Here is a 27,963-nt window from a genome sequence, read left to right as displayed (position 1 = left end):
ATACCTCCTCATATACGGAGATACTCAACTTCATACATATATACGATCTTTCCGATCTTCCGGCAATCTCGTCAGAACCGATGCAAATCGATAAACCAAAGTATCAGCTCGTCTTCCCTCGACATACATCGGATCTTTCTACCATCATTTACGATGCGCTCAAGAGTACGACTCTGATCTACGAGTCCACCATCGAGCCGATGGTCAGAGGCGATCCAGAAGGGACATTCACCAAGAATGGGATTATCCACTTAACAGTCCGTTTGCCCCTCGCTGTACCGCATGGACACTCTACGAGCCAATGCCAGGAATTCTCGATATACATCGATATCCGAAGCTTGACACGCTGTCTCCCTAAAGTCCAAGACACACCGCAAGGGACGATGGTAGTCACATGGGAGCAATGGTCCCCTTTCTCGTATATTCACGTTGATGAATTTCCAGAAGAGCATGAATCTGGATTTGCATCGTCCTCGGTGGATAGTAAGAAGATGTTCCGGTGGAATGTAATGAAGGGTAGTGGGGAAATGACGGTGTCTTACCATGAGTTGAATCAGCGCCTATTGAGATTCTCAGGTGATCCTGCCGTGGCATTGGGCGGCTTGGGGGGGAAGTTCAATGTGGAACCCTCAGAAGCCTTTCCATCCATGGAACAGCCACAGAAGGTAAATTGTTCAATCACTTCTTTCCTTGGTCAACAACTTCAGGGGTCAGAGGCTAATTTGAGAATACTGTATTGTCCCAGTCTCCCGCTTTCACAAGTATCGCCCACTCCCGCTCCAATATCACAACTCGCTCCCTCGGTGCGATAACCCGGCAAGGCACTTACCAGCCAACGGCACATGACAGACCAATCATGCTCTTCGATGGAGAAAGAGTGATCTTGCAACATGCGGTGAGAGCTCTTCCGTCTCCCACGGCGACCAGCTAAATGAATGGTGCTGATCGTTCGATGTATGCGTTTCAGGTGGGGGATCGTAATGTCGTGGTATTCGATTTCAGGTAAACATGGTATTTCCACTTATACCGAGAACAGTTTCATGAATATCACTGCCAGTTATAGAGCCAGTCATAGACGTTGTAACTCCGGGACGCTATGTGATCGTAGAGTACTGTCAATGCTGGTCTGTCGACGTCAAAGCTCAATCGACATTTGCATAATGATATCCAATTCATTAGTTATGCATCACAGCACCTTGACGGACGGCGTGCTGGGCTGCAGCCAGACTCGAGCTGAGAATGAGCAGCCCAAGTTCTAAGCACGGTCTGCCATTGCTACGGTGGAGATGCACGATCTTATCGGAGTGTGGTAAAACGTATGCATTCGCGATTGTAACATAGTGAGCTAGATCAAAAGCATGAATGCAATTTATATCCTAATTCAAGGGACGGATTCGGGGTAGGGAGCGGTAAGCTGAGGGCGGCGAGGCATGGTCTGCATTACCGCTAATTTAATCGCACGGGGGGACAACGCACTCGGGCGGAGCTGCCGGTTGCGATCATGTACTGTACAGGTTGACTGGGATATTCACATGTTCACAATTTCAACAATCAATACATAAGTCGCAGTTACGGTTTCGAACTCAAAGCTCGCAAGATGTATCGAACGACAAACGATCTATGGGAAGCGATGTTTGACAACCTCGACCCGCGATCAATACTCCGATGCGCTCAGGTAGACCAACGTTTCAACAGAATAATCACCCGCTCCACGTCCTTACAGCTGAGCCTATATCGTCATTTGCTCAATGTTGAGCAGTCTCCACCGTCATCCAGTCCATTCGAAGGTCAGAAGGTGTCGGTGCTCAAACAGCTTCGCAACCTCATCCATATGGAGAAGAGTTTCACAGAGTTCACACCCAGGCATGATATTTTGATCATCGGATCAAATGGGCGTTTTCATGCCGCGTACAAAGGAAAGGTGGTAGCCATATTTGACAGAGTTCTACGCGCCGGCGATCGAGAAGAGGGCAAGTGGAAATTAATGGTAGAATACACAGAACAAGCGGAGTCGGCTAAGAGCACCTGGGAAAGGAAAGAGCATATATGGGATTTTCGGCCAGACACCCCCGACCTGATGATAGACCTAGAGAGGGATTTGGTGTTGGTGAAGGGAGTATCCGACAATCACCAGATGGTGATTAAATCGATATCGTTAGCAGTACATTCAAGCTATTGTGAGGCTATCCATGTCAGCCACATGGCTTCGAGCATGCTCCTTGGCCGGCTGAATACAATCGTTCTAGTAGCGAAACCGAGGCTTCATATCTACAGCCTGATCGATGGTCAGCGAAAGGTGGTGAGTCATTACTGCTTCCGCTCGAGATCGTCCAGTTGGGGCTAGGCTGATGTGAACGTAGACGATCAACCTTCCGCCTAGCGTTACCCAGCGTTATCGAGCCCATTACATTTGGCCAAATTGTATTCTGTTCTCAGCCAACACTACCGAGCGTTGGTGAGTTTGTCAATCTACACCTGCGCTACCCAAACTGGGAGCATCGAGCGATGCGAATGCTAAAACCCGCCAAAATGATTTATCGCTCGTAGGCCTGGAAATTCAGAGGTCAAATCCGGCTTGGATTGACGTATATTCATATACGATCTTGCTCCCATACTTTTCTCCAACCCCAGCGATACCGTCACGATCCACGAGCCAACCTATAAGCTCATCTATCCCAGAGAGCTATCCGACCTCCCGTCTTATATCATCAGTAAGATACGTGAGCTGTATCCAGAAGATCAACCTCAACCATCGATGAAAGGATACATATCGGGCTTCCACCGGAAAAACGGCATCCTCCCAATACATGTGCGTATCTCTTCGAATGAAGCGACAGATCTCACAGAGCAAGGTCAACATCTATCGATCTACATCGATCTAATCGGCTTCTGAAGAAGCATGTCAGAGGTGTTGATGTGGTCCAAACATTTGGTCTGGCAGAATGGTTTCCCTTCTCCTATATCCATTTCGAGGACAAGTCAGTCAGTCATATATCTGAGGCTGTGAGTTCCCAGGCGGGGAACCTGAAGATATTTGGCTGGACCAAGTATGCGCCATCTGGTGAGATGAGGTTGTGGTGTCATGATCTGAATCAGCATCTTTGTAGGTTTCTAGGACCAGGAGCTATAGGGACCACTCTGGGCGGAATGGGTGAAAGGATAGATTTGGTAAATACAGCAGTGGCCGGGGACCATGATAAAGTGAGCCTTCCCATATATTCAACTTCATTATCAGCTGGCTGCTATTGACTGATTGCCGCTGCGTTCAGAGTACATCCTTGTCCGATATCGCTACAACCCGTTCTGAGTTTACGCCAGAATCTCTGGGTGCAGTCACTCGTACGGCTGTGTATCGGCTTCACAGGGATGTCGAGTCTAGATCAACGACGTTTTTTGACGGAAAGAGATTGTTCTTCCAGAATGCAAAGGCGAAAGAAACAATCAGCATAATGGATTGGATGTGACTCGTAATGTAGCACACACATGTATCCCGTAAACTAGTTGGCAAGTACGTCATTTGCGGTTTCAGACACGTACTTCGTCGCCTTTTGACTTGTGTATGTATTCAAGCAGCACAATGTTAGGTTTTGAGACGTCGATTTCCTCCTCTCAACCTTCGTATGGATCTGCTACATATTCCTTGCCTACTTCTATCTGCTCCTCATTCCTCATAATCCACCTTGAAGAGCTCCTTCTGGGGTGCCAAATACTACGACAATCTTGAGACAATGACCGACGAAGTATTGGAATAGATTTTCCATAACCTGGACGCCTTGTCCCTAATCCAATGCGCCGGTGTCTGTCGACGCTTCAGCCGGATCATCACACGATCAGTCAAGTCACAATTACGACTTTATCGTTATCTATATGGTTTTGCGCCGTTGTCGAGCCTTTCGTCTTCAGAAGAGTACCCTTCCGCATCATCATATGAACAGCTCCAAAGTTTCTTGCGGCTGGAAAACAATCTCGCATCGTTCTCAACGAAACATAGTACCCTTACAATAGGACCAGGCGAGTGGATACGTGGTGCTCGTAATCACCGGGTGGTCACCAGCATTCTCAGAACTAAGCCCGTTCAAGATCAAGGGCACCCGAAGTGGGCAAAATTGGTGGAGTACGAAGAACGAGTTGATGGAGAATCGAGCAAATGGATACGGAAAGAACATCTGTGGGATTTTAAACCATCGAGGATGTCCGTTGACCTGGAGAGGGATGTGATTGTGGTTGCGGAGACACTATTCGGAGAAGATCGAGTTCTGCCCTGTAATCTTATCAACTCGGACATATCCGAATAAACGGACGTCGACGATGAAATGTGAATCAAGAATCACGCCATCGATGAGCAATACTCATACTGTTTAGTTGTTTTCTCTTGATACAGCGCGTCTGACGGTTGAACTTGTTACAGAAACTACTCAGCAAAACGGTGCATCATTATTTCTGTGGACAAATAAGCATGTGAACCGTCTCGGTATCGGACTCGACCGATGTTGAGTAACGATCACGACTTATTTGCAGGTTAGCTCGTCATCTGACAATATTAGCAGGCGAGATGGGATAGATTGGTGAAAGTCGGGACATGCAATACTCATATATGTACATATCACTGTGACCTCTTCAACCTGAGCCTCAAACGCTACGTCCTTCTGTCCACAAATACCATCACTGCTGAGTAACTTTCAAGATGCCTATCGCTGTACCTCAGATTTTCAAGTACGATTATGTCCCCGAGACGAAGGAGAATCTAGACTGGGCCGACTGTGAGTGTTCATCCTTTCCCTCGTTTGTCTAAGTTCTGCAGATGTCATATACTTGGAATCTTCAGTCTCCCTCGCCTCGTTGCCAATCAAGTCGTCTACCAAATGTGTCAAACAAAGCTAATCCCATGAGCAGTACCCACAATCGACCTTTCCAAATTCTCCACCCCCGAAGGTAAAACCGAGCTCGCCCAAACCCTGATCGAAGCAATTCGCACCAAAGGTTTCTTCTACGTGACCAACTTCGGTATCCCGCAGGAGAAAGTCGATCGACAATTCTACCTCGGATCCAAGTTCTACGATCTACCGTTGGAGGAGAAGTCCAAGTATATCCCTGATCTGGAGAATGGGGAGTATAATGGGTACAGACCCGCTGGGAGGGCTGTGTTAGCTGGGGGAGTGAAGGATCAGACGGAGGTTTATAACATACCTAGTGGGTTTCTACTCTATCTAGCGGGACGTGATATCCCCTTCAAACGTATGCTGTGTAGGGACAGAGGGCTTTGTCAATGTGTGATGTGCAGATGAGCTGACTTGATGTATCATATCGCAGAATTTGACGGATATCACGATAGAGATCATCCAGACGTGATCAAAGCCAACCTCGGCGAGATCGAGGAATTTGCCAGAGTATGTGTTGGTCCCGCCTAACCCATCATACTACGTCCACTTCCGATCATAGCCCTATAATCGAGGTCGAACGCTAACGTAACCTATAGTCCCTCCACACCAACGTCCTCGACCCCCTCCACGCCCTCATAGCCCTCGCCCTCGAACTCCCCGAAGACTTCTTCATAAACCTCCACAAATACTCCACCCCCTCAGAAGACCACCTCCGATACATGATGTACCGCCATTTCTCAGGCGAGCAGCTCCGCACCCTAACAGAGGAAGGAGATGGACTGTATTCTCTAGGTCATACAGATTTGGGTACATTGACATTATTGTTCCGTCAGCCTGTCGCTGCCTTGCAAATCAAAGATCATAAGACGAATGATTGGAAGTGGGCTAAACCCCTTGATGGAAGCTTGACGGTAAATACGTGCGATGCGTTGAGTTTCCTCACGGGGGGTTATATCAAGAGTACTGTCCATCGGGTCAGTCCTCACTCATACCTACTATCCTACAACATATTCAATATCACCAGTACTTGATGCTGATACCATATAATACAATGATAGGTGTCAGTCCCCCCACCCGATCAAAATCAATACGACCGACTAGGTCTCCTGTACTTCGCTCGCCCATCCAACGACCTCCCTCTGAGCACCATTAAATCCCCCTTACTCGAACGAGAGGGGTTCACACAGAATGAGTTCGAGAAGGGCGGATACAAGGTACCTACTATGGGAGAGTTCGTCAAGCTCAAGCAGACTTGGCAGCAGAAGAAGAGACAGAACTATAGAGAGAGGGAGGATGAGGAGATTGTAGAGGGTTTTAAGGGGAAGTACCATGATTAGGTGAAAGAAGCAAAATGTGAGGTATGATCAACGGGAACAACATGAGATATCTATATTTCCTATCAATTTTGAACTTTGGGGGTTTGTTAAATTTCCCGCTTGAATGAATTAGATTTTGCCGGCTGAAATCCCATCAGTGCAGAATTGATGAATGGTCAAATGCTATTCAGATCAGGTCAAATACATATACAATTAGAACCTAAATATATCCAAGTAGCAGAAACGAAACGCACACCGTAACAAGCAAAACTACCAAGAACCAACGATTTCAGACCACTGAGCTCAAGCTGCTCTAACCCCTAGTAAAAACCTTCTCAATGACCTTCCCTTGACCATCCGTATCAACCATCCTATACCCATTAGTCCTAAACAACTGAGACCTCAAGAAAGGTCCCACATCGTATATTTCCAATTCCTTTGCTCGCTTTTTCAACTGATTCAACTTGATCTGTACTTTCTCCAAGTCGGTTCCACGTTGTAATCTGTATTGCTGGGATAATTCCTTGACGATCTGACCGAGCAGGAATGCAAGAAGTTCTTCGTGGTCGGTGGCTTGGTGGACGTATTTTCGGAAGCCCTATTTACGTGATGAGCATTAGCAAAACATTGTTATACGTATAGGCGAGAAGAGGTCATATGAACATGATGATGCTGTGGACAGGACAGACGTAAAGTGAAGGATAAAAACCAAACCCCACTCACCCTCTCCAAAGTCTTCTTAATACTCATCTTCTGAGCATTAACGAAGCTCCCCACCGCCACCTGAATCGCCAAATCAATATCATCGCTTCGGACGTACTCCCTCAAGTGCATCTTCGCGGAAGCTTCCGACATCCTAATCATCGATTCCAAGTGTCTGACAGTGATGGGGAACGATCCAGTTGCTAGAGATTCTCTTCGTAAATCCGCATAGAGTCTGGCAAGTTTATCTTGATCTAATTGATGGAGTTTAGGTCGGATGTGTTCTTTCGAGTACATGATGTATTTTCGGAGGACATCTTGGGGGATGATCTAGATCAGGAGTCATCATCAGCCATCACTCTCTGGAGATCGGTATATATGTTATCGGGAGCATGATTGGAAGAACGGGTAGTATAATTGGAACTAGTAACAGATGGAATAACACTCACATCAGCATCAACCGAAGTAGTCACATTAACCTCGTCCCTCGCCTCGTTGAACTGCGGGTGCGATCTCAAATGAGAGCCCACAACGAACTGAGCAAGCATCTCGTCCTGCACAGGATCCACCGCATCTTTGACCACGCACAGAACGTCGAAACGCGACAAGATAGGTTCCGTAAGTTCCACATTCTGTTGGAAAGGTATCGTAGGGTTATATCTTCCTCTGATAGGGTTCGCAGCTGCAATAATAGCACATCGAGCCTGAAGGGAAGTGACGATACCAGCTTTGGAGATTGAGATGGATTGTTGTTCCATTGCTTCGTGAATCGATGTTCGGTCCGCATCATTCATCTTATCGAACTCGTCGATGAGACAATGTCCTTTATCCGCTAAAACCAACGCACCGCCCTCCAATGTCCATTCTCGGGTGATTGGATCTTTCCTTACGGAAGCGGTCAAACCCACTGCGGAAGCTCCCTGACCAGTGGTGAATACCGCTCTACTAGCTGTTTTCTCGACGTATTTGAGGAATTGAGATTTGGCTGTACCGGGATCACCGAGTAACAACACGTTGATATCACCTCGAATCCGATGTTTTCGATTGATATCTTTAGGAACACCACCGAAGAGTGATAACGCAATAGCGGTCTTGATATCGTCATGACCATAGATGGAAGGTGCAATGGACTTGACGATTCTCTTGGCGATTCGTTCATCTTTGGCCATTGATCGAATCATCTTCTCATCCTCCTCGGTCAGCCTGACAGCAGCGAACAAATCTTCTTTCTTGTTGATGTGATTGGCTTCTAGCACGGTTGAGAATACGGGGAATCCATTCTTCGTGTTGAGTGAAGCGTCGAAGTTGTTTCGATAGATACCAGTAACTTCAATCTCCTCTCCAGGTTTAGCCATATCGATAAGATCCCACAACAGAACCACTTCCCTATGTCGAGGTAATCGACCAGCAGGGACACTTCCAGGTGATTCTTGTAAAGTCATCTTCTGGTAGTTTCTGTAAACGGTTTGTTCGGAGTTGACGCTGAATGGACCTCTGCTCTCACAAGCAGAACAGAAAGAGATCTTCAACTCTTTGTTGGTATCTTGGAAGAAAGGACCCAAAGTCGCACCGCATTTACCACAATCGAATTTAACGTATTTCAGTTGAGGGAAGACACCGGTTCTTCGTGTAACTACGCCGCTGACTCTCACAAGACAGTTCAAGTTGGATTGACGTAAATCTCGAAGTGAAAGGGAAGTTGGCAATTCGGTGATTCGCACATGGATTTCAGAGTGAATGTTATCGTATGATGGGTAGTATAGGAGGATAGCTTCTAGGGCGACTTCGTCGAAGAGTGCTAACATCGGTTGAGGGGAGTTGGCGAGGAAGTACGCTAAGATAGGTCGAGACTGAGCCAAATGGAGGAAAGATACCTCGAGGGATTCAGAGTTGACTGAATTGGTAGAAGATTAGCTTCGACAGGATCAAAATGGTCGGTCTACTCACTTTCTCCCAAATGCTTGATTCGTTGACCATAAACCGATTGACCATTCTCATCGACATAAGTCATCAAGAAACTTCTAAAGTGCTTTTGTACAGCTCTTCTGACAGAGTCGATGGAGACCCATTCAGCAATAGAGGCAGCTTTGACATCACCCAGATGTTCCAGTGACATTTCTTCCTCCTCTCCCGCATCATCCTCGTCCATCCTCTCGTCATACTGTCTCCTTCTTCTTCGGGTATTGATACCTGCCAAGGGCCCTTCACCGAGACCATCCATATCTTCATCATCAGACTGAAGGAAAGCAGGCATATGATCTCGTCTTCCCGCTCGTCTTCCGCTCAATCCCCTATCTCGTCGGTCCATCGCTCGTTCAGCGGCGAGTCGTTCGCCACGGGTCATTTCGGCGACTGAGGATCGATCATCCAAATCTGCTTGGGAGTAGGTATCAAGTTGATCATTCGCATCATAGTCTCTGTAGAGTATTGACAAAGTCATCAGCACTGATGTCTCAATGGTTTCGCGTAGTTACTCACTCCATCATCCTATCGTTGAACAGATCCTCTCCATCTTCATCCTCATCATCATCCCCTTCTCTAGCCCTCCCCATCTGTCTCATTTCCACCTCGGCATCATCCCCAACATCGGCTTCGTCACCGAAGTCTGAGAAGGGTGCAGGTGGGGAGGACGGAGGGAGTGATGAAGGAGGAGGGGAAGAACGAGGACCTGATGGCCCTGCTGTGGGTGATCTGGAACGGGATCGTTGACGCTTTGTTCTCGGTTGCGAGGAAGGAGGTATGGGTGGTGATGACTATTGACGTGTCAGCTCGCGGAGTTCTCCAGGACTGACTGCGGAGCTGGAGCTTACCATTATGATAGTCGTCTGTATGAGTCAAGAGATCTGGTAGCAGTTAGAATAGTATTATATGGTGAGTCAAGTGGATATTATGGGTTGAAGTTGAGAGTTGAGAATATGAGTAAATGAGGGAAAATGAGACCCAAAAACGCGTAAATCGAATCCAAATGACCCTAGACGCGACGCGCCAATTCAAGCTGTTAAATGTGGTCACAATTTATTGTCATTTATCCCAACTGGCCTGTTCAGGACACCCCCCATTTAAGCTCTGCTCGAGATTAGATATTTTGGATGCGAGATTGATGAACGTGAACCAAAGAAAGATGAAGATGATGAGGTCAAATTCACTTCAAAACATATCTTCTATTGCCCTGGAGTCCACTCAAGCGAGCATCATGTCAGACCTCAACTTCCCTCCCCTCGTACTCGCATCCGCCTCATCAACCATCGCAGCAGCAGCAGGTGCAACCCTCATAGTCCACAACACCGAAACATCAAAGACGATCTCTTCACCTGCCTGCGACAACCGGGCTCATCAAAATGGGTTTATACGGCATATAGCTGTTAGTGAGGATTCGAAGATCATAGCTAGTGTCGGGGATGATAAGAATTTGAAAGTGTGGGATGTGGCCGAGGATGAGTTGAGATTGAGAAGCACTAGGTTAGCTTTGTTTTTACCTTTATTTGGGTGATAAATGGTCAGCTAACTTTTCGGTACTCAATCTAGAGGTTTGATTAAGAAGGCTTCGTGTGTGACTTTCTCCCCCGAAGGAGGTATAATCGTCTCGGACAAAGTAGGAGATGTATACTTGTGAGCTAGCTTGTCAAATTTCGATACACCATTGCGGGAAGCTCATTTTGTATTGTGTGCGTAGATATCCTCTCGACCCCGTACCTTCCGACCCGTCAACTTCGAAACCACCCATGCACGCTATGGTATCTGATCCAACGAAGAATCCAGACTGCGACTATTTACTTGGTGAGCTTTCCTTTTCCTGTTTTCAAATCCAGTGTAAGAGAAAAGTAGCTCATCGTTCATGTCTTTGAATCAGGTCACGTATCAATTCTCACCTCGCACATCACCACCCCCGACTCAAAGTATATCATATCAGCAGACAGAGATGAACATATCAGGGTGTCAAGGTACCCCAAATCATACGTTATGGAAAAGGCTTTGTTCGGTCATGACTCGTGAGTTCATCTTCCCTTCATCTAGATCTTGCGTGATCCGGTGATAGATATGATGTACTGATGCAATGCAATATAACAGATTCGTTTCGTCCCTTCGCATCCCATCGACCCACCCAAATGTACTGATATCAGGCGGAGGAGACCCCTCGTTACGTATATGGGACTGGACGACTGGACAATCATTATCCAAAGTGGACATTTACCCTGCTATCCTGCCTCATCGAAAGGTCCGAAGTTACCTCAGGAAGAACAGGTCAAAGAACAGGATGAGGAAAGTCGAAGAGGGTACAAGCGAGGAGAAGGAAGAGGAAGAAGAGGAGACGTTCTACTCTGCTCCTGAGGGTTATATACTTCCTTCAGGTCAGGGTGTATGTATAAAGAAGATTGATAGTATCACTGTGGGAGATAAGACGGTAGTTCTGTTTTTCTCCGAAGGGTGAGCTAGCTTTATCCTCGTCCTCGCGTACGAAAGTCAAGCTAACACGTGACACTCAGTGCATCCGCAATACATTCTTTCATGCTTCCCTCCGACCTTTCTTCTCCACCAGTCGTCAACACCCAGCCTCTCCCATATCCCATACTAGATTTTACAGTCTTGCCCAACCAGAACGGTAAAGTTGTGATATCGCTAGACACTGCTTGGGGGATGTTGAAAAAGAATCCTGGACCAGGTATAGAGAGTAGGCAGGAGGCTATTCCCCGAGATGATCTGACCAAAGAGGAGAAAGAGGGGTTGGACGGATTCTTCAAGGTTATCCAGATAGGAGATAAGGGCGAGGTAAGTCGCTCAATTTCCAGTAGTACAACCAAGTTCAACTGACATTACCTATTCCAAAGGTATCCGAATCATCCGACCCATCCCTTTCCTCCTCCATCCTCCCCTCCCTGCCCAAAACAGACCTCAAAACACTCTCAAACCTAAACCTCTACCCCCTAATCAACATCCTCCCCAAATGGCCAGGCCTAGAGGAAGAAGTCGAAGGTGGTGATCCCCCCCTCCCTCCCACGGAAGGAGAGGAGAACGACATGATTTCCCTAGCTCCCACATCTATGACTGCCCGTACATTTGGAGGAACCAAGCGAAACTATACGAAAGAGGAGCTGGGAACGATGAATTCCAAGGTTCTAGGTAGGCTGAAATCGCAGGGTGTGGATATTGGGAATCTCCTGGTACAGCGTCAAAAGAAGGCGAAAGAGGAGAGAGCGCAGAAAGTGAAGGAGGCTAATGAGAGGTTGAGAGTACAGCAGGAAACTAGACAGACGAAGGAAGAGGAGAGGGAGAGGAAGAAGAAGAAAGTGCAGATTAGTGAGGAGGAGATGGCTAATGCTTAGTTGATGACTATGCATTTGAGGAATGTATGTACTGTCATGGTACAAGACGTTACTTGTCCTTGATACCCCGCTCCAGTCGTATTATACTATACATAGACTAACCCTCACGTATTGTTGGGCAGACTACTCGCCCTATTTTGAGCTGTACTCATCAAGAACAGTTTTCCAGTACTAGAGTTTGCCCGTCTATTCCCTAGGCTTGGTCAACCCCCTAAGCGTCAGGTCATATACCACATCCTCGCATCTCTTCAGATCGTATTTGAGCGAATCAAACTTCCTCCTCAGAGCGTCGTTCCTGAGATTGAGCTGTGCCAGGTAAACATTAGCCACATGCACAATTCACATTGGCAGATTCGGAGAAAGGTCTCCTGATAGAAGGGTCATGGCAGGAGAGGAGGACCGCTCACAAGTGAATAACTAGCGAATATATCATTGACGAAACTGGAAATCTTAATTGGTAGATCAAAGTTCTGGGAGGTAACGGCGTTGACAGATAATCTAGGCTGGAAAACGATATAGAGCATGTCGTTAGCTGGGTTCTTTGAGAAGTGAAGCGATGAGAGTTTAGGAAATGGTCGTGGGATATGACTTTAAGAATGAATCAATAAATAAAGAACATACCAATTCGTTAACGGCTCCTATCACACCTTGCAAGTAGTCCTCCGCTGATAATTGGAGTACACCATTTTGGTCGGATTGTACTATCCCACACATATCAGCTTTCACTGTCCGGTTAACATCTTGAACAGTTTAGCTGAACGATAAAATGGATGACATACATCCAAGGATAGTGGATATAGTATGCGAAGGCGTCAGCTCATCGTGCAGTATGAATCTCGCTAATACGATGGAAGTGGTGAGTTGACGCATGGTGGGTCCGAGGGCGAATTGATATCTGCGTTACAACAAATTAGCAATCCCTTCTCCCGCTCCACATACCCTCCGAGAGATGTGCAGAACAGAGGTGAGGGAGAGGATACAGCAGACGTACCGGTAAAATTCATTCTCAGGTATGAGCTTAGCTACGTCTACCCACAAGGGTTGAGAACGGATGATGATATTGATGGCATTTTGACAGATCTCAGCGTCTACATGATACCATGTATCAGCATTACACACCACGCTCACATACGTCCATCTTGGTCCTTGAGGCAGGGATTTGAAGAGGGGAAAGGGAGGACATACGTTGTGAGAACGGTGCAGAGTGCAGTTTGTTCAGTTCCGTAGTAGCTGATCGAGAGAGATCATCGATCGGTTCGATGGATTCTCGGATTTGCTAAATCACGTACAAACAGATCAGCCCTCATCCAACCAACCGCAGTGGGTAGATTTGATCCACAGAAGCAGTCCTACTACAAGGGTGTGATATTAAGCTGAGCATTACTCACCTTCTTTAGATTCTGATCGTTCTCCAATAATTCAATAGCTGATGATAAAGTCTCGCTGACTGTCTGAGCTCGGGAGGTGGTAGCTTCTACGGACATGTTGGAGGTTCGCCTTCTACTAATTCAAGATATAGTGGGCTATGTGTCGTAATGTGATGCAAGATATGTATGGTTTAGGCCTTGGTTTCTGATGACTTATGTGTGGAAGTAAGTTGACATCACTCGCAAGATCCAGAGATGTAGTCGAGTACATGCATTTGTCCTCCTGTTCAACTTTTTCCACCTGCATACTTTTGACGGTGACGTCACGATATTGGGGGGAAGGCTCTACTAGTAACTTCAGTAAGATGCAAGTACTGGCTTGGTTGCATCGTCCATACATCTCACTTTCTAAGTTGGCCAGCTAGATGCATTGCATCATCTCCCACCATGCAGCTTTTGGACTACAACGGTATGAAGCAATCGGAAGGACACGAATGCGGCGAGTGGATGACGACGTGCGGTACTGCTTTGAGTTGACAAGCTAAGTATCCTCAGAGGGGCGTTATTTGCTTGTGCACGACCGCCCTGAAAGTGTGTATGATACATCCTACATCGTTCAGTCATGTTGGACACAGTCCATTTGACTTCCGTATCCTTCTCTTACTTCTTAAACTCCGCCAAGATATCACTGATAATCCCTCCCATCCGTCTACAATCTCAAAAAATGACTTCCTCATACGCCCAAGTCCTCGAACTGATCCTACCGGTACTAGACTCCCTGACACTCCTACAATGCTCTTCAGTTTGCAAACAGATCAATCAACACATCACGGAATCATCGACCCTCCAACTATCACTTCGCAGACACTTGCACCGACTCCCACACAAAAGTGGTCAAATCGATTCCAATTCAGCAGACGAGTTGAGCGAGCTAATCATCAAAGAGACAAGTATACGACATGTTCAAGCCAAGAGACATACATTCGAGCTACCTCCTCAATCGCACATTCTCACCGCCGCGAAGGGACGAATCGTGACATTTACTGTACCGACCCCTGAGCCATCCGATAATAAATGGGAATTATGTAAGATCTGGACGAAAGATGGGAAATTCAACAAATCTGTATACGTGGATTTCCCACCTGAAATAAGCATGGACATACCGATCAGCATAGAAGAGGATGTAATCATCGTGCCGGAACTCATGTCAGATGGGATGGTCGCGATGCACGTACTTCATCTGTTCAACGATGGGGAGTGGGCACTTCATCATCCTATCCAGACATCTGAGGTGGCCCATGTGAGCCAGGGGCTAGGTTTGTTCTCCAGGGATCCGAGGAACGGGAGGGTGTGGTGGACTAGGGGGGGTATGCTGAAGATTATAGATTGGAGGAGAGGCGTTGTCCTGGGTGTGAGTTTCCAGTTTCTGCATTCCTGGAGCGCAGGGTCATGAGGATACGTAGAAACTGCACATACCCGATCATGCCGAGAGCGGTTTAGAGTATCGTTGGGCAGGTCCCAAGCTATTAGTGGGGTTAGTGACCCTCACTCACACTGTTCACCCAGCAGTCAAATGGATTTTCTTCGTTGTAGCTGTTGACGGTATGTTCGTCCGACATGTCGCAAGTGGCTACATGGCACATGTCGAAGGTCACCCATGATCGAATGTAACGCTGCAGGATGGCTGCGTCAGCACACTTGATTCTGCTACATAACGAGACATGTCAATCATCGATGTGGAAGAACAGCATACAGTGCTGAAGGTATATGTGCGTGGACGCATGGCGACCACTGCATATGTGTGGTCCGAAGCTCTTTGCGAATCATGACAGCGCTGGCATGACTATAGTCTCCTGAGCGACAACAAAAAGGGCACGATCAAGGCTGTCTTACAGTAAAATCTGAGTACAGTCGATGAGATAAGCTTATTTCCATTTACGTCCCGTTAATTTTCTCACATAGCATGATAACGTACGAAGCATAACAGTGTTGTTGACTTTACGGATGGATGCTAGTGAAGTACAGTAAAATCTTCTCTCAATGTTTGGGCGTCATCGATCGTGCCTCTGATTAGATCCGCATTTCAGGTTCATGGTCCTCGGTTCCGTTTCACCTCTCCGCGCGGATGCCTTCGCCAACCAAGCACTTTGACTCAAAGTTCTCAACAAGCAATCCACACTGTATCTTTTGATCAAGTCGTTACCTCTGCATGCTCAAGTACGACCCCATCTTACTCTCACCAACCCTATGCTAAGTCTACCAGACGATTTGCTTGAGGTTTGCATCACAAGATTCCCTCCTCAAACCATTATCGCCTGCTCCTCGACATGCAAACGGATCAACCGAATCATCACCGCTTCCATACCCATCCAGCTCATACTCCATCAATACCTATATCAGGACATCCTCACCACCCAAGACCCGCTTGTAAAGACTCAAACGCCATCAGCAAAAGATCGGCTCACGAACCTGATCCGACGACAAAAGGCATTTGAAAAGTTTCAACCCTCAATCTCAACATACGATCTGGGAGAAGATCGCGAGATCTTGAGTGTGTATGGGTCGTACATAGCTACATCTGCAGATTATACTGTGATTACAAATCCAGAGATAGACGATGAGGGACGGTACAGCCTCTTCACACTCCTCAACCTATCTACTTCCTCATCTGGCGAGGCAACAGCTGTGGAAGAGAAAGTGTACAAAGTCTCCTTCAAACCCGACGAGGAGATTTTGGCAGTTGAATCTTCCATTGACCTTTCCAAGAACCTTGTGATAGTAGCGGAGAGTATCGAGGAGGACTACCTGCACGTCAAGATACATATCTTCAAAGCGTTCAATCCAGGTGATACGTTGGAATATCAAGGTGTGGGAATCATGGATCTCGGGCGGTGTTTCGGTCAAGATGGAGCGGGATACGGGCACCAGATCGCTCTTGGTCCTGAGGATAGGATCGTGATCAGTAGAGGACATAACGTGCAGGTGTATAGTTGGAAGACTGGAGCCCACCTTTATGTGAGCTCCGCTCTATCCCCTGGCCTATGGCCTATCCCCTTGAGTGATATCTGCTAACATCTTTTCATGATTCGATGTGAATGACCAGTCACTCAAGCGATTAGGTCTCATTTCATTTCCGTACTCGCTGAACAGCGTCGGATCGGACCTCATAGCTGTATCTGGAAGTATAGTAGCGCCTCCGTGAGCTAATTCTTTTCCTTCTCACTGGGGAACACACCCGGGATCGGTCTGATTTGACATTTCCATGTATACAGCAATCCTGATGATGCGGAGCAAGATACTTCCAGACCCTTTGATCTCCTCCAATACCTCCTTATATACCAAATCAATGGTCTTTCCACAACCCTTCCTAAGGACCCCACACCACCTGCCGTGGTTCTATCATTCCCCACCAGTCTCTCCGACCTTCCTCCACAAATTCGCGAAAAGATCCCGCCGCCGAAGAAGTACGAGCACCTATACAGTCCCGGAGGACACGTCCAGACGGGCTCGTCTGAATCGGAGATCCTGCATCTGACGATGTGGGTGGAAACAGAGTTCAACAGGACCGATCATCGGTACGAGAAACGTCATGGAATATCTATGATCTTTCCTCCCGGCAAGCTGAAAGAGCTTGTCAAGGACGTCTTGGAGGGCAGAGTTTCGACGATGGCTAGAGAGGGGAAAGAGTGGAGATGGGCCGTTGATTCCCTTCAAATACCTTCTGAAAAACCTATGGTCGAGCCGAAGCATTGGTGGAAATACACTTTCTGGGCTTTCGAGGATATTTTGTCTGCAAGCAATGATAGTAGATCTTTTGGGTCTAAGGTGATATCCATTGAGGAGCGGGAGGATGACCAGGATGATGAGGATGAAGATGATGGATGGGTACATGGTGACGTGACGATCTCAGTACTTGACTTCAATCATCGGCTATTCAAGTCTCATCCCCCTCTGGGACAGGGACTGGGGGGCACGAGTAATGAGTCGTTACTCGTTGAAGTAGGAGAGACCTCGAAGGTGAGCGTGAGCTCTATCCTGTCAACGAGCTTCTGATGTTGACTCTTCCCATGGTGTCTATCGAGGTGCTCACAAATGATACCACATTCGATACTGTAACCCGCACCTTGATTCAACCTTCAGAGGAAACGCTGGGTGCGATCAGCTATAAAGGAAAGTACAGGTTTCAAGATAGATATGTCAAGTCCATTCACTATGCCGGGAGTCATATCATTGTGGAGTATGAAGTGAGTGCTCCCTCCGCCCGGAGATTTCATACCATCTGACCGGTGTGATGTTACTGTCAGAACTCAACCATAGATATCTGGAAGTTCCACGAGTACGACGAACAAAATTACCAAGGGTGTTCACGACGTGGTATGGACGGCTCGTACAGTATATAGTATGTAGGCTTACGGTTATGGACTTGATTGATCTATCTAACATGCATGATATCGACTCTCGCTTGCTTCTGTACTCGCCAACCATCCTAGCAGCCAGGTCAGACAAGCTGACTATCCTAGAACCTGAAGATATCCAATGTCGAATCCTAAGTCAGATCAGGCAAGAGTTAGTTCTCCTCGAAATAGCATCTACATTGCAAAACTCGCAGAATACTCCACCACGATAGCGCCATCATCGTAATGCATAGACTCGATCCACTTTTCGAAGAATGAATAAGTCCTGAACCAGCACATCGCTTCAATGGTCCCTTCACCCCCAGTCGCGATACAAGAGTGTAGCTTTTCATTGAGCATCGCCATAATTCCGTCAGGCTGTAGAAAAAGTAAAGTTAGACTGGCAGGAAAGGTCGCACATGTCGCTTGAAGTTCTGACTTACATTGGAACGTTGAGAGAAGTCTGTCATTTCGGCGACCTCTACCGATCCGCCCAAAGTGGTTCCCACCGCTGGACGGGGTGTCAGGATACGAGGGTTGAAGTCGAGAATAGCGATCGTCATCCTACCGCTAATCACCTCCCTGCCCGCCCCCCTGCTCCCAATCGTTGTATCTTCCCACACTTTCTCGGCACGTCGACAGCCTCGTCCCGATGGAGTGACTGTGATTCCATCCAGACAGAGGATATTCTGATGCCCAAAAAGAATACATCCACCACTCTTTGGGTTCGATGATAGCTGCCTCGCCTAACGTCGCAGGTGGTCACGCTCCAACGTATTGAACATGTGGAGTCTCTACAACTTGTCCCTTGAGGTGGTCTTCCACTAAGTCGCGCAATCTCCCAAAGGGAAATACAATTGTCACCTCGTAATGCTTATCGTAGCGAAGTTCTTCCTTGTCAAGGTCGGCCCCAAATCTCCTGGTCAAAGCGAGAGACTCCGACTCAAGAGAGCCGGTCCGATGGCGATTTCACAAGTCGGATAAATTCTCGAGGTGATCGTCAGGAGACATCATTTCTCGAATGTGAGGGGGGAAGTCGCAGAACTGAGCTGGAAGGGATAGGAATAACGCAGGGAGAAGAGGCTGTTGTGCCGATGTCCTCGAGAAATCTTTAACTTGGTAAACGAAAAGGAATGATGAAGAATGATTCCTCATTATCTCCCAATCGTCAAGGAAGTCGAAAGACTCCCTGTATAAATCGCCAAGCAATCAGTGAGCGTGTTTTCGAACAGTGTTCATCAGACCTCACAGGGGTTTCTCCATAGTCGCTCGGATAACCATCAGGTCCGATCCCACCCAGCTCAGGAAACAACCGGGCATCACCTCGACCGGCAAATCGATGCTCTGTCTAAGAACAGGTTCATTGAGCTCGAAATCAAGACATATTCTCATGCCAAGGCGAACGGAACTCACATGTAGATAAGCTCCATCTTGCCAGCAGAAGATTCTAATACTTGCTCCGAAACGAGCAGTAAACGTATCCTTAGGTCCCAAAGCGACTATGAGAGCATACCGTAGATCATGAAGACTAAAGCAAGGTCCAAGGTCCATGATCTCAGCACCTTGGTATTCCGGCTGGTCGTGTGAGCTGAATACCTTGAACACATGTACGACGAGGTGATTGAACCCTTGATGGGAGCGATCCATGACAATGACGAGGTCCTTAGAGATATCGACCACCAAAGAATCGGGACGGAAGCTGACTTTGAAGGTTTTGCTTTGGGCTTCAGGTGTAGAGGGTGAATTAGATGTTGGAAAGTGCTTGAGGTCGAATAAAGTGTACTTTCCTTCTCGATTGACTTCCGGATCTCTTACAGCAGCCTTATCCAAACCCACTGCAATGTGTTCCCCATGAACACACAACACTTTACGATTTTCCCCCAAATGGTATTCTGATCGTGTAGGTTCAAAATCCTCGAAAGCTGTCTGAGAAGAGCTGAGAGTTGATCATGTGCGGATAGAAGGGACTGAGTCGACGTGGGATGAGTGACCTCATCGTCATACAGTAACTGGTTGAGCTTGAGCTGAATGACGGTCGAGGTAGCGATGATATCGTTGATTCTCTTGCAGGTGGACGCACAAGCGATAATGGACTGAGGAGGAAGTCGGGCGAGACAAATCTCCAGAAGGTCGTCGGGTAGAGTCAACATGATGCTGCAGCTGTATGGGATCTGGTAGAGACGATCAGGTACTGTATGATGTTGTGGGTAGTGACAAGGAAGAATGAAGAAGGAAAGAAGCCTATTTCGGTGCAAGATAAAGGGTAGAGTGATCGGTGCGTTTCAGATTAGATTGACACAATTACGTAACCATTTTTGGGGTTCCTGAGCATTGACCCCATCTGAGACATTCGTATCCCCCAATACTGAATCAACTGAATCAACGTAAAAATCAATTGATAACCAAGATAAAGTATAGCATATATACTCGAATTTATAACAGCATGATTAACCTTGCACATTCTCTCTTCTTCTTATCCAAGCATATGAACAGATACAATGGAACATTTGGACGACTTCCTCGTAGAGCTTGCTTTCCGAAAGCTCCCTCTGCACGACTTGCTCTCTTGCTCTGCTGTCAGTAAAAGGTTCAACAAGATCATCTCCTCCTCGACCAAGATTCAGCTATTCCTCCATAATCACCTATTCGCCCGTTCCGATCCAGCCACTACCGATCATCTTGAACGGCCCTCCAAATCTTTCAAAGACAGCTCGACGATCGACCAGCTTGGTAAACTACTCAGGTCAGAAGATAACCTCTTAAAGTTTAAACCCCACCTCCACTCATACGAACTCCCAGCAAACCAAAAGATCTGTGCGATAGGTGATGAATGTGTAGTCACGTCATGCACATCAGGAGCCGAGATCATACCCGATAAAGACGGTCTCTGTACACTCGTTACCATCTGGACGCCCGACGAGAATGACGATGGTGATAAGTTGAAAGCTAAACCGGTAAAAGTGGATTTTAAGCCTAATACCGAAGCTAAGAGCAGAGCAGTAGATGTCAAGGACGATGTTATAGTTTGCGTTCAGGAGCTGGAGTCTGGTGGAGATACGGTATTCAGAATCAGGATACTTCACTTGTTCAATAATGGTGAAATAGCGAGACCATGGCAATCGGACGAGATTACTAGAACCACTCAGGATATGGGGCTGGATAATGCTCCGAGAGTGATTATGGGAAGAGAGGGGTTGCTGGTAGTGATCACTCCATTTTCAATGAAATGGACGAGGTGGACGGAGGGGAAAGACTGTACCGTGAGTAGGCAAACATCCATCGTTATATCAAAGTGCACAAGCTAACTCGACAAAATCCAATCCGATAGTGGGGGGTCATCCAAAAACCTGCCTACCTGGGCTTTTCGTCGTCAATCAGAGCTTATGGACCTGATATTCTTGGGATCGTCGGTCAATGCATTCCACCTTTGAGCGATAATCCGTAAGTCACCATTCAGCTACTGCACTACGGTGAAGCTGAGACGTATAAACGCCCTAAGATTCGCTCCTCCACCCGTGCCAAAAGATCATCTCCTTATATACCATCTGCGCGACGATGCTCGCAACACCCTCATCAGACCGAAAGCGATCCTCCGCATGCCATATGGTCGGAACGAGTTCCCAGAATCCTTCCGAGCAGCGATACAGCACGGTGAACCTGAAGAAGTGGTCTTCCCAGGAGTGTTGGCAAATTCAAATAACGGTCGAAGCTCCATAGTCCGAATCAACATGACGCTTATGGAGGATCCTGATGGTGAGGCGCCTTGGCCAGAAAACTACCCTTCTTGGGCGATTATCGATATTCCCATCAAGACCATCAGAAAATATCTGGGTCTCATCAGTCAGCGGATCACCGATCCCGAGAGTGACTCAAGGAGATACCCAACACGAAGACAGACAAAGCCTTCATCATCGGATCCTCAAAATCAGTACCTGTACCAACGAAGCAAGCGCTGCGAATGCTGTGCTCCAGTCAGCGAGAAGTCCGAGACACTCGGTGATCTACCTGTCATTACCCCTAGCCAGTGGACTCATCAATCTCTGACATCGTATGAAAGATGTCTTGCGAATATGAGCGAATATTCTAGTATATTTGGATCTCGGACGGTCAGCTATTTTGTCAGTTACAACGATTTTGAGCGTACCGAAGGAAATGCCTTGTTAGAATTGTTTTGCGTCAACTTTAGATCTGAAAGTCATTACGAGCCTGGTAGACACAAGGCTTTGGGTGGATTGGGTAAATCGATCAAATTGCCCAAAAGACACAAAGATACGGTAAGTACCTTTGATTTTACAAGTGATTACGCTGACAACGACGTAATGTCAAGGGTCGTCTACGTCCAAGCCTTTTCGGCACGCATGAGTCGCGCGACCACGATTGCACCGCGCACACCACTTATCGAGGTCATTGGAAGACCCTTCCTGCTAAGGGATTTATCGAGAATGTGCTCTTTGATGGAGACCAGGTGATCTTCGAATACGAGGTGAGCGCGCTATGAAGCTCTTTCAGCAGTTCTGCGGCCCGCAAAAAAGCTGATTCGGTGGTTTAGGGTGGATGGCTTATAGTACTGGATTTTGCTTGAAGGGCATTGTCCTCTGATGCAATTTGTGGTCAGCGTCTGAGAATGACCGTCTAAATAGAAAGCTGTCAATCATCTCTACAGGTCATCCTCATAATGTAGTTAAGCCCTTTTGGTGGCAAGACATGGAATGCATCCGAGACACATACGTTCAGATGATTGTACACAATCACAGGTCCGAAAGAGAGTCTGAAGTCTCACTATCAGAACGGTTCGCCCTCCCAGCAATGGCTGATGCCCTAAGCGTGCTCTCAAAGTCGATTATCCTGTTTAACAATATCAGCCATACTTGACAGAGCTATCAGAGGCCGTGTTCATAACCTACCGTGTCGATTTCGGTGAGCTGGTCATCCTGAAAGACGGCCCACTCGGAGGTCTGGGGACAGTGGAGTCTCGCGAACTCCGAGTAACCATCACTAAAATTTACGGCATTTCCCGTCACATGAGGAGACGTCTCTTGGAATTCCCATTCGACCGCTTGATCATCACTTTTCGGTTTCTTAGGAATAATCTTGCACTAAAATTATATATGGTGTTTCATCAGCGTGATGCCGTCCAAAACATCCTTTGGGACCAAAGTCTGTCTGATCAGTTTACTCACCGAAGTTTTCAATTTTTGTTCGTCGTAGTTATCCCCTTCATATATGACGAGATCGAACGTCTTCTCAGACTTGTCATCGACTTCCGCCTTGGTGAAAGTGATCTCGTACCCTTGAGAAGCAAGATTCTCCTTGTCAGGACAAGGATCACCGTCCTTCGCGGCTTGACCAAAGAATGTCAACTGGATCTTTAGTACTGGTTGATCTTCTGCTGATACCACTGTAGACGTCATGCCTAGGAAGGGTAGAACTGATAGGAGGTTGATAAGGTACATGATAAGACAGTATGTACTGCTCCTCTCGTCCGATTGTTATAAATGATTTGATATAAGTAAAATCAAGATATTCCCTGAATCACACAAGATCGTCTGAGTGATTTTGTCTGTTTCTGAGAAAGTGGATAGAGAGGATTTCCCCTTGTTTTCGCGTTGGGTGACCGGTATATATAATGGCTGACTGGCTGGGTCCTACATCCATTACCTCTTGACTGAACATCCTGCATAGGATTACATCAAGGAGAGATCTCCTAATAGAGTTTTATCAAAGGAAAGAGACATTGATCAACAAGCTGATTTGAAAGGGAAGCCCAGTCTCCCCGGCCAAGATTGTGTGACATTACCTTTTTCGATAGGGCTGAAACAGCCATTCCGGAAAGGCGATCACAGCTTTAAGCAGCAAGTAACGCCAATAACGATCACAGGGTTTATTGTATGGCACTCTTGCGAGATTGTCAACAGCAATCACTTTCGAAGATCTATGATGTCACCGATGCGTTTGCGGGATTTTCCCGGACGAGCCACGGATGGAACGCCTTGAGCTCTACGACATATGGCGGGGGCCTGTAGAACATTAAGTGGGATATGCAGTACTCATTGTACGAGCGGTACCAAAGAGTTTTTTGATGCAAAGCATATCTCATTCATATCTTCATAACGCTATTGTATAAGCTGACAATTGCTTCCCCCTCACAGGACCCACAAATCTGTCTTCTACCGAGGTATACGACACATAGCTTAGCCTTGCATTTCCCTTATCCTGTGCGGTTGTCCTAGTCACAAAAGGCTGTCGAGTCAGCACTTTACTCTTCATATCCTTCCAAAAATATGCAGACGGGAAACGTATGGAAAAGAAGACTGCACTCACGCTATCGATCGACGTAAGCTTACTTGGATCGAAGAACGCCAGGAAATTGTTATCTTGGGGACATTCCATTCTCGCGTAGTCTGACTTGCCGTACGAGTTGTTATCGCCCGACAGGTGTGGCGAATTTTTGCTGAAATTCCATACGACCGGGTAATCGTCGTCCTTGTCTTTGGCCTTCTTAGGAGTGACCGTACACTGCGACCAAGGTTCAAAGTGGATCGTGGGCGTGTATCTTATCACCTTAACGTAAAAGTTCAGTCAAGTATAGTACTCACCTTGGTTTCGGACGCGGTCTCATTATGGTTTTTCCCTTTCCAAATGACAAAGGTGAAATCCTTTGGCGTCTTGCTGTCCACTTCAGCCTTGGTGAAGTTGAACCACTCCGGGAAATGTTGTCCGTCTTCTGTAGCAGGACCTTTTCCCTTTAATGAGGTGTCGGTATAGATGTTGACTTCGACAGCCAGAGCGGGTTTCTCCTCCTCTGCTAACACCATGCTCGACATGGTGCCGAGGAATGGTACAAGGAGCAAAAGGTTGGTAAAGTACATACTTACTGTTTTGATCAAATTTATATAGTGCTTTAATAGGAGTTCAAAAAAAAATGTCTGAGATATCACAGTTAGAATTGGTATTGACAATATTCAGAATGAAGAAATGTGTGATTCTTCCTGGCATAAATTTGCGGGTTTTATACTGAGAGATAACAGAAACTCAATGTCTGGGTGTCGACGGTCTCCATTGATCCGACCTTCTTTTGAATGTCTCCCTCAGGGGAGTTCCCTCCGGATCAAACCTGCATGCAAAGGAGCACCCACCGTCGTTCTGTGCTTGAGGCCCACTGTGACAATGGTACATTTCCGAAACATGCGCCAGATGTGGACGAAAAGGAGATCAGGCGTCGATCAACCCGTGCCAAGCTACATTGATGTGGTCAAGGCCCGCAGATCAGTATCGACTGTCCGGGTGCTGTACGAGCCCTGCTCACCAAGGCGGAGGTGTTATCGAGATGGAAAGATCTCATAAATCACACTTTTCATTCACTTTGTCACGATGGGAGCCGCAATGAGTCCCATCTGCAGTATCGCGATGTGTTTTGCTTACACAGGCAGCTTCTATGGGAACCGTTACATACGTACTAGATCTGAAAATGGAGAATCGTGGCAAGGTGGACTGTGGGACTATACAGACTGAAACGAATAGTCTCTATGCAGATGCCACGGCTTGCAGGTATGCTAGATACCTTACACCATGACCTGCGCTCGACGTACATTACGGCAAGGACGTTACCTTTGTTGGCTGGAATTATCGAGAGAAGAAACACAGACACGTCTAATCCAGAACCGTCGTAATCACGGGTTTGGGCGATTTATCCTGACCGGCAATGAACTCCTCAGCATCCTTTCATTGCAGCTCGTGATCTTCATTACAAAAGTAAACCTACCGTATCCATTTCCGGGAGCTGCCCATCGGAGCCCGAGTCTTGTGGGCAACATAGCCTTGCATAATCGGAATAAACGGTGTCGGGATCCGGTCCATAGATGTATGGAGGGATATCTTTGAAATACCATTCTATCATACTTGTGGATGCCGTCTTTGGGATGATCCGACACTAGATGAAAAGTAGAAGGCATCGGCTGCAATCGGTATGGCGAATAGAGGCGGAGAGAACGTGAGAAAACAATTACAGTATTTGCATTACAACTCACAGAGGTGTTGTGTTTGACTTGATCGTGATTGACTCCTTCATATATCACAAAATGAAATTATTTTGGCTCATGCTCTGTTACCTCTTCGGGGGAGAATACTATATCACGCTCCAGCAGGGTGTTGATATTGGAAGGATAGGATGCCATCGCGGTATCTCCAACAAAGGTCAGACCAACCTGCAGCGCTGGACATTCCTCTCGCGCCGCAGAAGGAACAGCGAGATACGAAGACTGGTGCAAAAAAGAAGAACATTTGCCCCACCTGGACTATGTACTGAATTGTAGTGGATGATTTTGGACTTGAAAGTCAGATACGACTGCCTGCTTGGCTTTCTCCATATATATACCGTTTTTGTGCTGCCTTGGGGAGCCATATGTCATTGGAGAATCTCTCCACGAGCGCAGCAGCGTATGTTCTCGTATGTAGCGGTCTACAATCGTCATTCTTCCTTTGAGCGGCGATCAGGGGGAGTGTAAAAGGAGAACGATATAGCACATTTCATGAAAGGATGGTATCACAGGGGGTTTTAATTCAGTACTCCCTGATTGGCACCGTCTCGAATAAGTACATGGCGCTGAACAGCAGTCCCCGCATGTCAGAGACAGGGGGCCTCTCAAATGGTCTCTCGTTGCTGTCACTGTCGCACATCAGCAACTATGCAAAGTAATTATCTATTAAAGGGGAACCACGTTCGATCCGCCGAATTTCCCACCAGCTTACGATTTATACTATTGGCGTACACAAAAGATGTGTAAGATATGTCGACAATGATCTGTGCAATATCTGACTACGATGAAGAGTTTGGCTCGTGAAACAGATATCAGCTCAATGAGGAGATTCTGATATTGTACCCTACGGTAACTTGTCCTCGCCAGTCATCGGTGGAAAACAGGGCTGACGCAATGGGCGAAACAACAACAGTAACTCAGATTCCTCAACTACAGGTTGGACTGATTTTCAGTTCATGTCATTACCATTGCATGGCTCATTCTGTGTTCAACAATGCAAGTACAAAAGTTCAATTGGATCATATACTGTACATGCCATAGTCAAATGATATGTGTTTGTGTTAAGTCCATCTGACCGAGCAGGTATAAGAGGGTAGGTCAACACGATTATTCCTCTGAGCAGATTACGACTCAAACCGATTAGATAGCAGCTACACGAGACGATCCTACGTTCACAAAAGCTTTTCAATGATGTGCTATCGCGAACGAAGGACTGATCCCCTCTCACACTCACAGTATCAATCTCAGCCAGCTCGTCACCTTGCCAAACCGCCCACTTCTCTTTGTGAGGACAATGAATTCGAGCGAAATCGGAGTATATAGTGTCCACACCAGGTCGGGATAAGAACGGCGAAGTATCATTGAATACCCATTCCACCACCGTTTCGGTGGGTGCTTTGGCAATCACTTCACACTGAACGAACAGTCCCATCAAAGAAAAAGATGGTCAGTGTCATCCAACGGCATACGTCAGGATTAGTGAACCAGGCACGCCCACTCACAGCAGTATCAGCTTTCATCGTAACGTGATCCTCGCTCTTGTAGATGACAAATCGGAAATCCTTTTCCACCTTATCGGCGATCTCTTGTTCCGTAAAATCGATTCGGTGGGACCAAGTAGCGTCATATGCTGAAGGGTCGTCGTTCATCGCTGTGTCTTCATTGAAGGTTAGGAGGACTTGTAATGGGTATTTACCCTCGGCCGCTGAGATCGATGTGAAGGTGGAACCGAGGAGTGCCAGGATGGACATGAAGTTCTTTGCCCACATGGTGGAAAGTTTATTAAAATCTGATTTGGAATATTCGCCCTTGACGATGTTGGTGTCTTGTAAGTGTAAGACCGAACTTCTACCTGCATTTCGTGTGATACGATGAGAGTACATACAGTCCACTTCATTTCCCTCGTCTGGTTCTCGCTCTATCTTCAGATGTACAGAGCATTCCTAT

At 46.9% G+C, this 27,963-nt stretch overlaps 14 protein-coding genes across 14 annotated transcripts; 7 read left to right on the top strand and 7 right to left on the bottom strand.

The window, feature by feature from the left end:
* Nucleotides 1-80: 80 nt before the first annotated feature.
* Nucleotides 81-1,006, top strand: I302_107321 (uncharacterized protein; the record flags this gene model as incomplete). The annotated part of the gene is made up of 3 exons (XM_019193551.1): nt 81-665; nt 746-895; nt 968-1,006. The coding sequence occupies 3 exons, from the start codon at nt 81-83 to the stop codon at nt 1,004-1,006; spliced, it is 774 nt and encodes a 257-aa protein (XP_019045028.1).
* Nucleotides 1,007-1,597: 591 nt separating this feature from the next.
* On the top strand, nt 1,598-3,464 carry I302_107320 (uncharacterized protein; the record flags this gene model as incomplete). Its single annotated transcript, XM_019193552.1, has 5 exons — nt 1,598-2,299; nt 2,361-2,455; nt 2,632-2,809; nt 3,016-3,201; nt 3,270-3,464. 5 exons carry the CDS (start codon nt 1,598-1,600, stop codon nt 3,462-3,464), a joined length of 1,356 nt encoding a protein of 451 aa, XP_019045029.1.
* A 1,220-nt stretch (nt 3,465-4,684) lies between these two features.
* On the top strand, nt 4,685-6,217 carry I302_107319 (uncharacterized protein; the record flags this gene model as incomplete). Its single annotated transcript, XM_019193553.1, has 5 exons — nt 4,685-4,760; nt 4,894-5,190; nt 5,311-5,387; nt 5,477-5,854; nt 5,939-6,217. The coding sequence occupies 5 exons, from the start codon at nt 4,685-4,687 to the stop codon at nt 6,215-6,217; spliced, it is 1,107 nt and encodes a 368-aa protein (XP_019045030.1).
* A 292-nt stretch (nt 6,218-6,509) lies between these two features.
* Nucleotides 6,510-9,711, bottom strand: I302_107318 (uncharacterized protein; the record flags this gene model as incomplete). The annotated part of the gene is made up of 6 exons (XM_065870436.1): nt 6,510-6,794; nt 6,920-7,228; nt 7,348-8,792; nt 8,846-9,315; nt 9,377-9,651; nt 9,709-9,711. The coding sequence occupies 6 exons, from the start codon at nt 9,709-9,711 to the stop codon at nt 6,510-6,512; spliced, it is 2,787 nt and encodes a 928-aa protein (XP_065726508.1).
* Nucleotides 9,712-10,091: 380 nt separating this feature from the next.
* Nucleotides 10,092-12,219, top strand: I302_107317 (uncharacterized protein; the record flags this gene model as incomplete). Its single annotated transcript, XM_019193555.1, has 7 exons — nt 10,092-10,357; nt 10,424-10,507; nt 10,572-10,675; nt 10,749-10,887; nt 10,967-11,323; nt 11,383-11,665; nt 11,725-12,219. 7 exons carry the CDS (start codon nt 10,092-10,094, stop codon nt 12,217-12,219), a joined length of 1,728 nt encoding a protein of 575 aa, XP_019045032.1.
* A 186-nt stretch (nt 12,220-12,405) lies between these two features.
* I302_107316 (uncharacterized protein) lies at nt 12,406-13,703 on the bottom strand (the record flags this gene model as incomplete). The annotated part of the gene is made up of 7 exons (XM_019193556.1): nt 12,406-12,525; nt 12,627-12,722; nt 12,841-12,920; nt 12,999-13,114; nt 13,211-13,307; nt 13,405-13,495; nt 13,608-13,703. The coding sequence occupies 7 exons, from the start codon at nt 13,701-13,703 to the stop codon at nt 12,406-12,408; spliced, it is 696 nt and encodes a 231-aa protein (XP_019045033.1).
* A 607-nt stretch (nt 13,704-14,310) lies between these two features.
* Nucleotides 14,311-15,039, top strand: I302_107315 (uncharacterized protein; the record flags this gene model as incomplete). Its single annotated transcript, XM_065870435.1, has 1 exon — nt 14,311-15,039. The coding sequence occupies one exon, from the start codon at nt 14,311-14,313 to the stop codon at nt 15,037-15,039; it is 729 nt and encodes a 242-aa protein (XP_065726507.1).
* A 794-nt stretch (nt 15,040-15,833) lies between these two features.
* I302_107314 (uncharacterized protein) lies at nt 15,834-17,639 on the top strand (the record flags this gene model as incomplete). The annotated part of the gene is made up of 3 exons (XM_019193557.2): nt 15,834-16,601; nt 16,690-16,784; nt 16,859-17,639. 3 exons carry the CDS (start codon nt 15,834-15,836, stop codon nt 17,637-17,639), a joined length of 1,644 nt encoding a protein of 547 aa, XP_019045034.2.
* A 536-nt stretch (nt 17,640-18,175) lies between these two features.
* Nucleotides 18,176-18,543, bottom strand: I302_107313 (uncharacterized protein; the record flags this gene model as incomplete). The annotated part of the gene is made up of 2 exons (XM_019193558.1): nt 18,176-18,358; nt 18,424-18,543. The coding sequence occupies 2 exons, from the start codon at nt 18,541-18,543 to the stop codon at nt 18,176-18,178; spliced, it is 303 nt and encodes a 100-aa protein (XP_019045035.1).
* A 406-nt stretch (nt 18,544-18,949) lies between these two features.
* On the bottom strand, nt 18,950-20,130 carry I302_107312 (uncharacterized protein; the record flags this gene model as incomplete). Its single annotated transcript, XM_019193559.1, has 4 exons — nt 18,950-19,169; nt 19,230-19,324; nt 19,394-19,906; nt 19,972-20,130. The coding sequence occupies 4 exons, from the start codon at nt 20,128-20,130 to the stop codon at nt 18,950-18,952; spliced, it is 987 nt and encodes a 328-aa protein (XP_019045036.1).
* A 348-nt stretch (nt 20,131-20,478) lies between these two features.
* Nucleotides 20,479-22,562, top strand: I302_107311 (uncharacterized protein; the record flags this gene model as incomplete). The annotated part of the gene is made up of 5 exons (XM_019193560.1): nt 20,479-21,240; nt 21,309-21,421; nt 21,480-22,254; nt 22,308-22,463; nt 22,530-22,562. 5 exons carry the CDS (start codon nt 20,479-20,481, stop codon nt 22,560-22,562), a joined length of 1,839 nt encoding a protein of 612 aa, XP_019045037.1.
* Nucleotides 22,563-22,860: 298 nt separating this feature from the next.
* On the bottom strand, nt 22,861-23,433 carry I302_107310 (uncharacterized protein; the record flags this gene model as incomplete). The annotated part of the gene is made up of 2 exons (XM_019193561.1): nt 22,861-23,076; nt 23,161-23,433. 2 exons carry the CDS (start codon nt 23,431-23,433, stop codon nt 22,861-22,863), a joined length of 489 nt encoding a protein of 162 aa, XP_019045038.1.
* Nucleotides 23,434-24,171: 738 nt separating this feature from the next.
* I302_107309 (uncharacterized protein) lies at nt 24,172-24,804 on the bottom strand (the record flags this gene model as incomplete). The annotated part of the gene is made up of 3 exons (XM_019193562.1): nt 24,172-24,206; nt 24,325-24,496; nt 24,577-24,804. 3 exons carry the CDS (start codon nt 24,802-24,804, stop codon nt 24,172-24,174), a joined length of 435 nt encoding a protein of 144 aa, XP_019045039.1.
* A 1,260-nt stretch (nt 24,805-26,064) lies between these two features.
* On the bottom strand, nt 26,065-27,785 carry I302_107308 (uncharacterized protein; the record flags this gene model as incomplete). Its single annotated transcript, XM_019193563.1, has 3 exons — nt 26,065-26,238; nt 27,251-27,430; nt 27,519-27,785. 3 exons carry the CDS (start codon nt 27,783-27,785, stop codon nt 26,065-26,067), a joined length of 621 nt encoding a protein of 206 aa, XP_019045040.1.
* Nucleotides 27,786-27,963: the final 178 nt, after the last annotated feature.

Source organism: Kwoniella bestiolae, chromosome 6, assembly GCF_000512585.2.
Source record: "Kwoniella bestiolae CBS 10118 chromosome 6, complete sequence".
Lineage (NCBI taxonomy): Eukaryota > Fungi > Basidiomycota > Tremellomycetes > Tremellales > Cryptococcaceae > Kwoniella > Kwoniella bestiolae.
The sequence above is the reverse complement of the archived record's forward strand: the minus strand, read 5'-3'. Positions and strand labels throughout refer to the sequence as shown.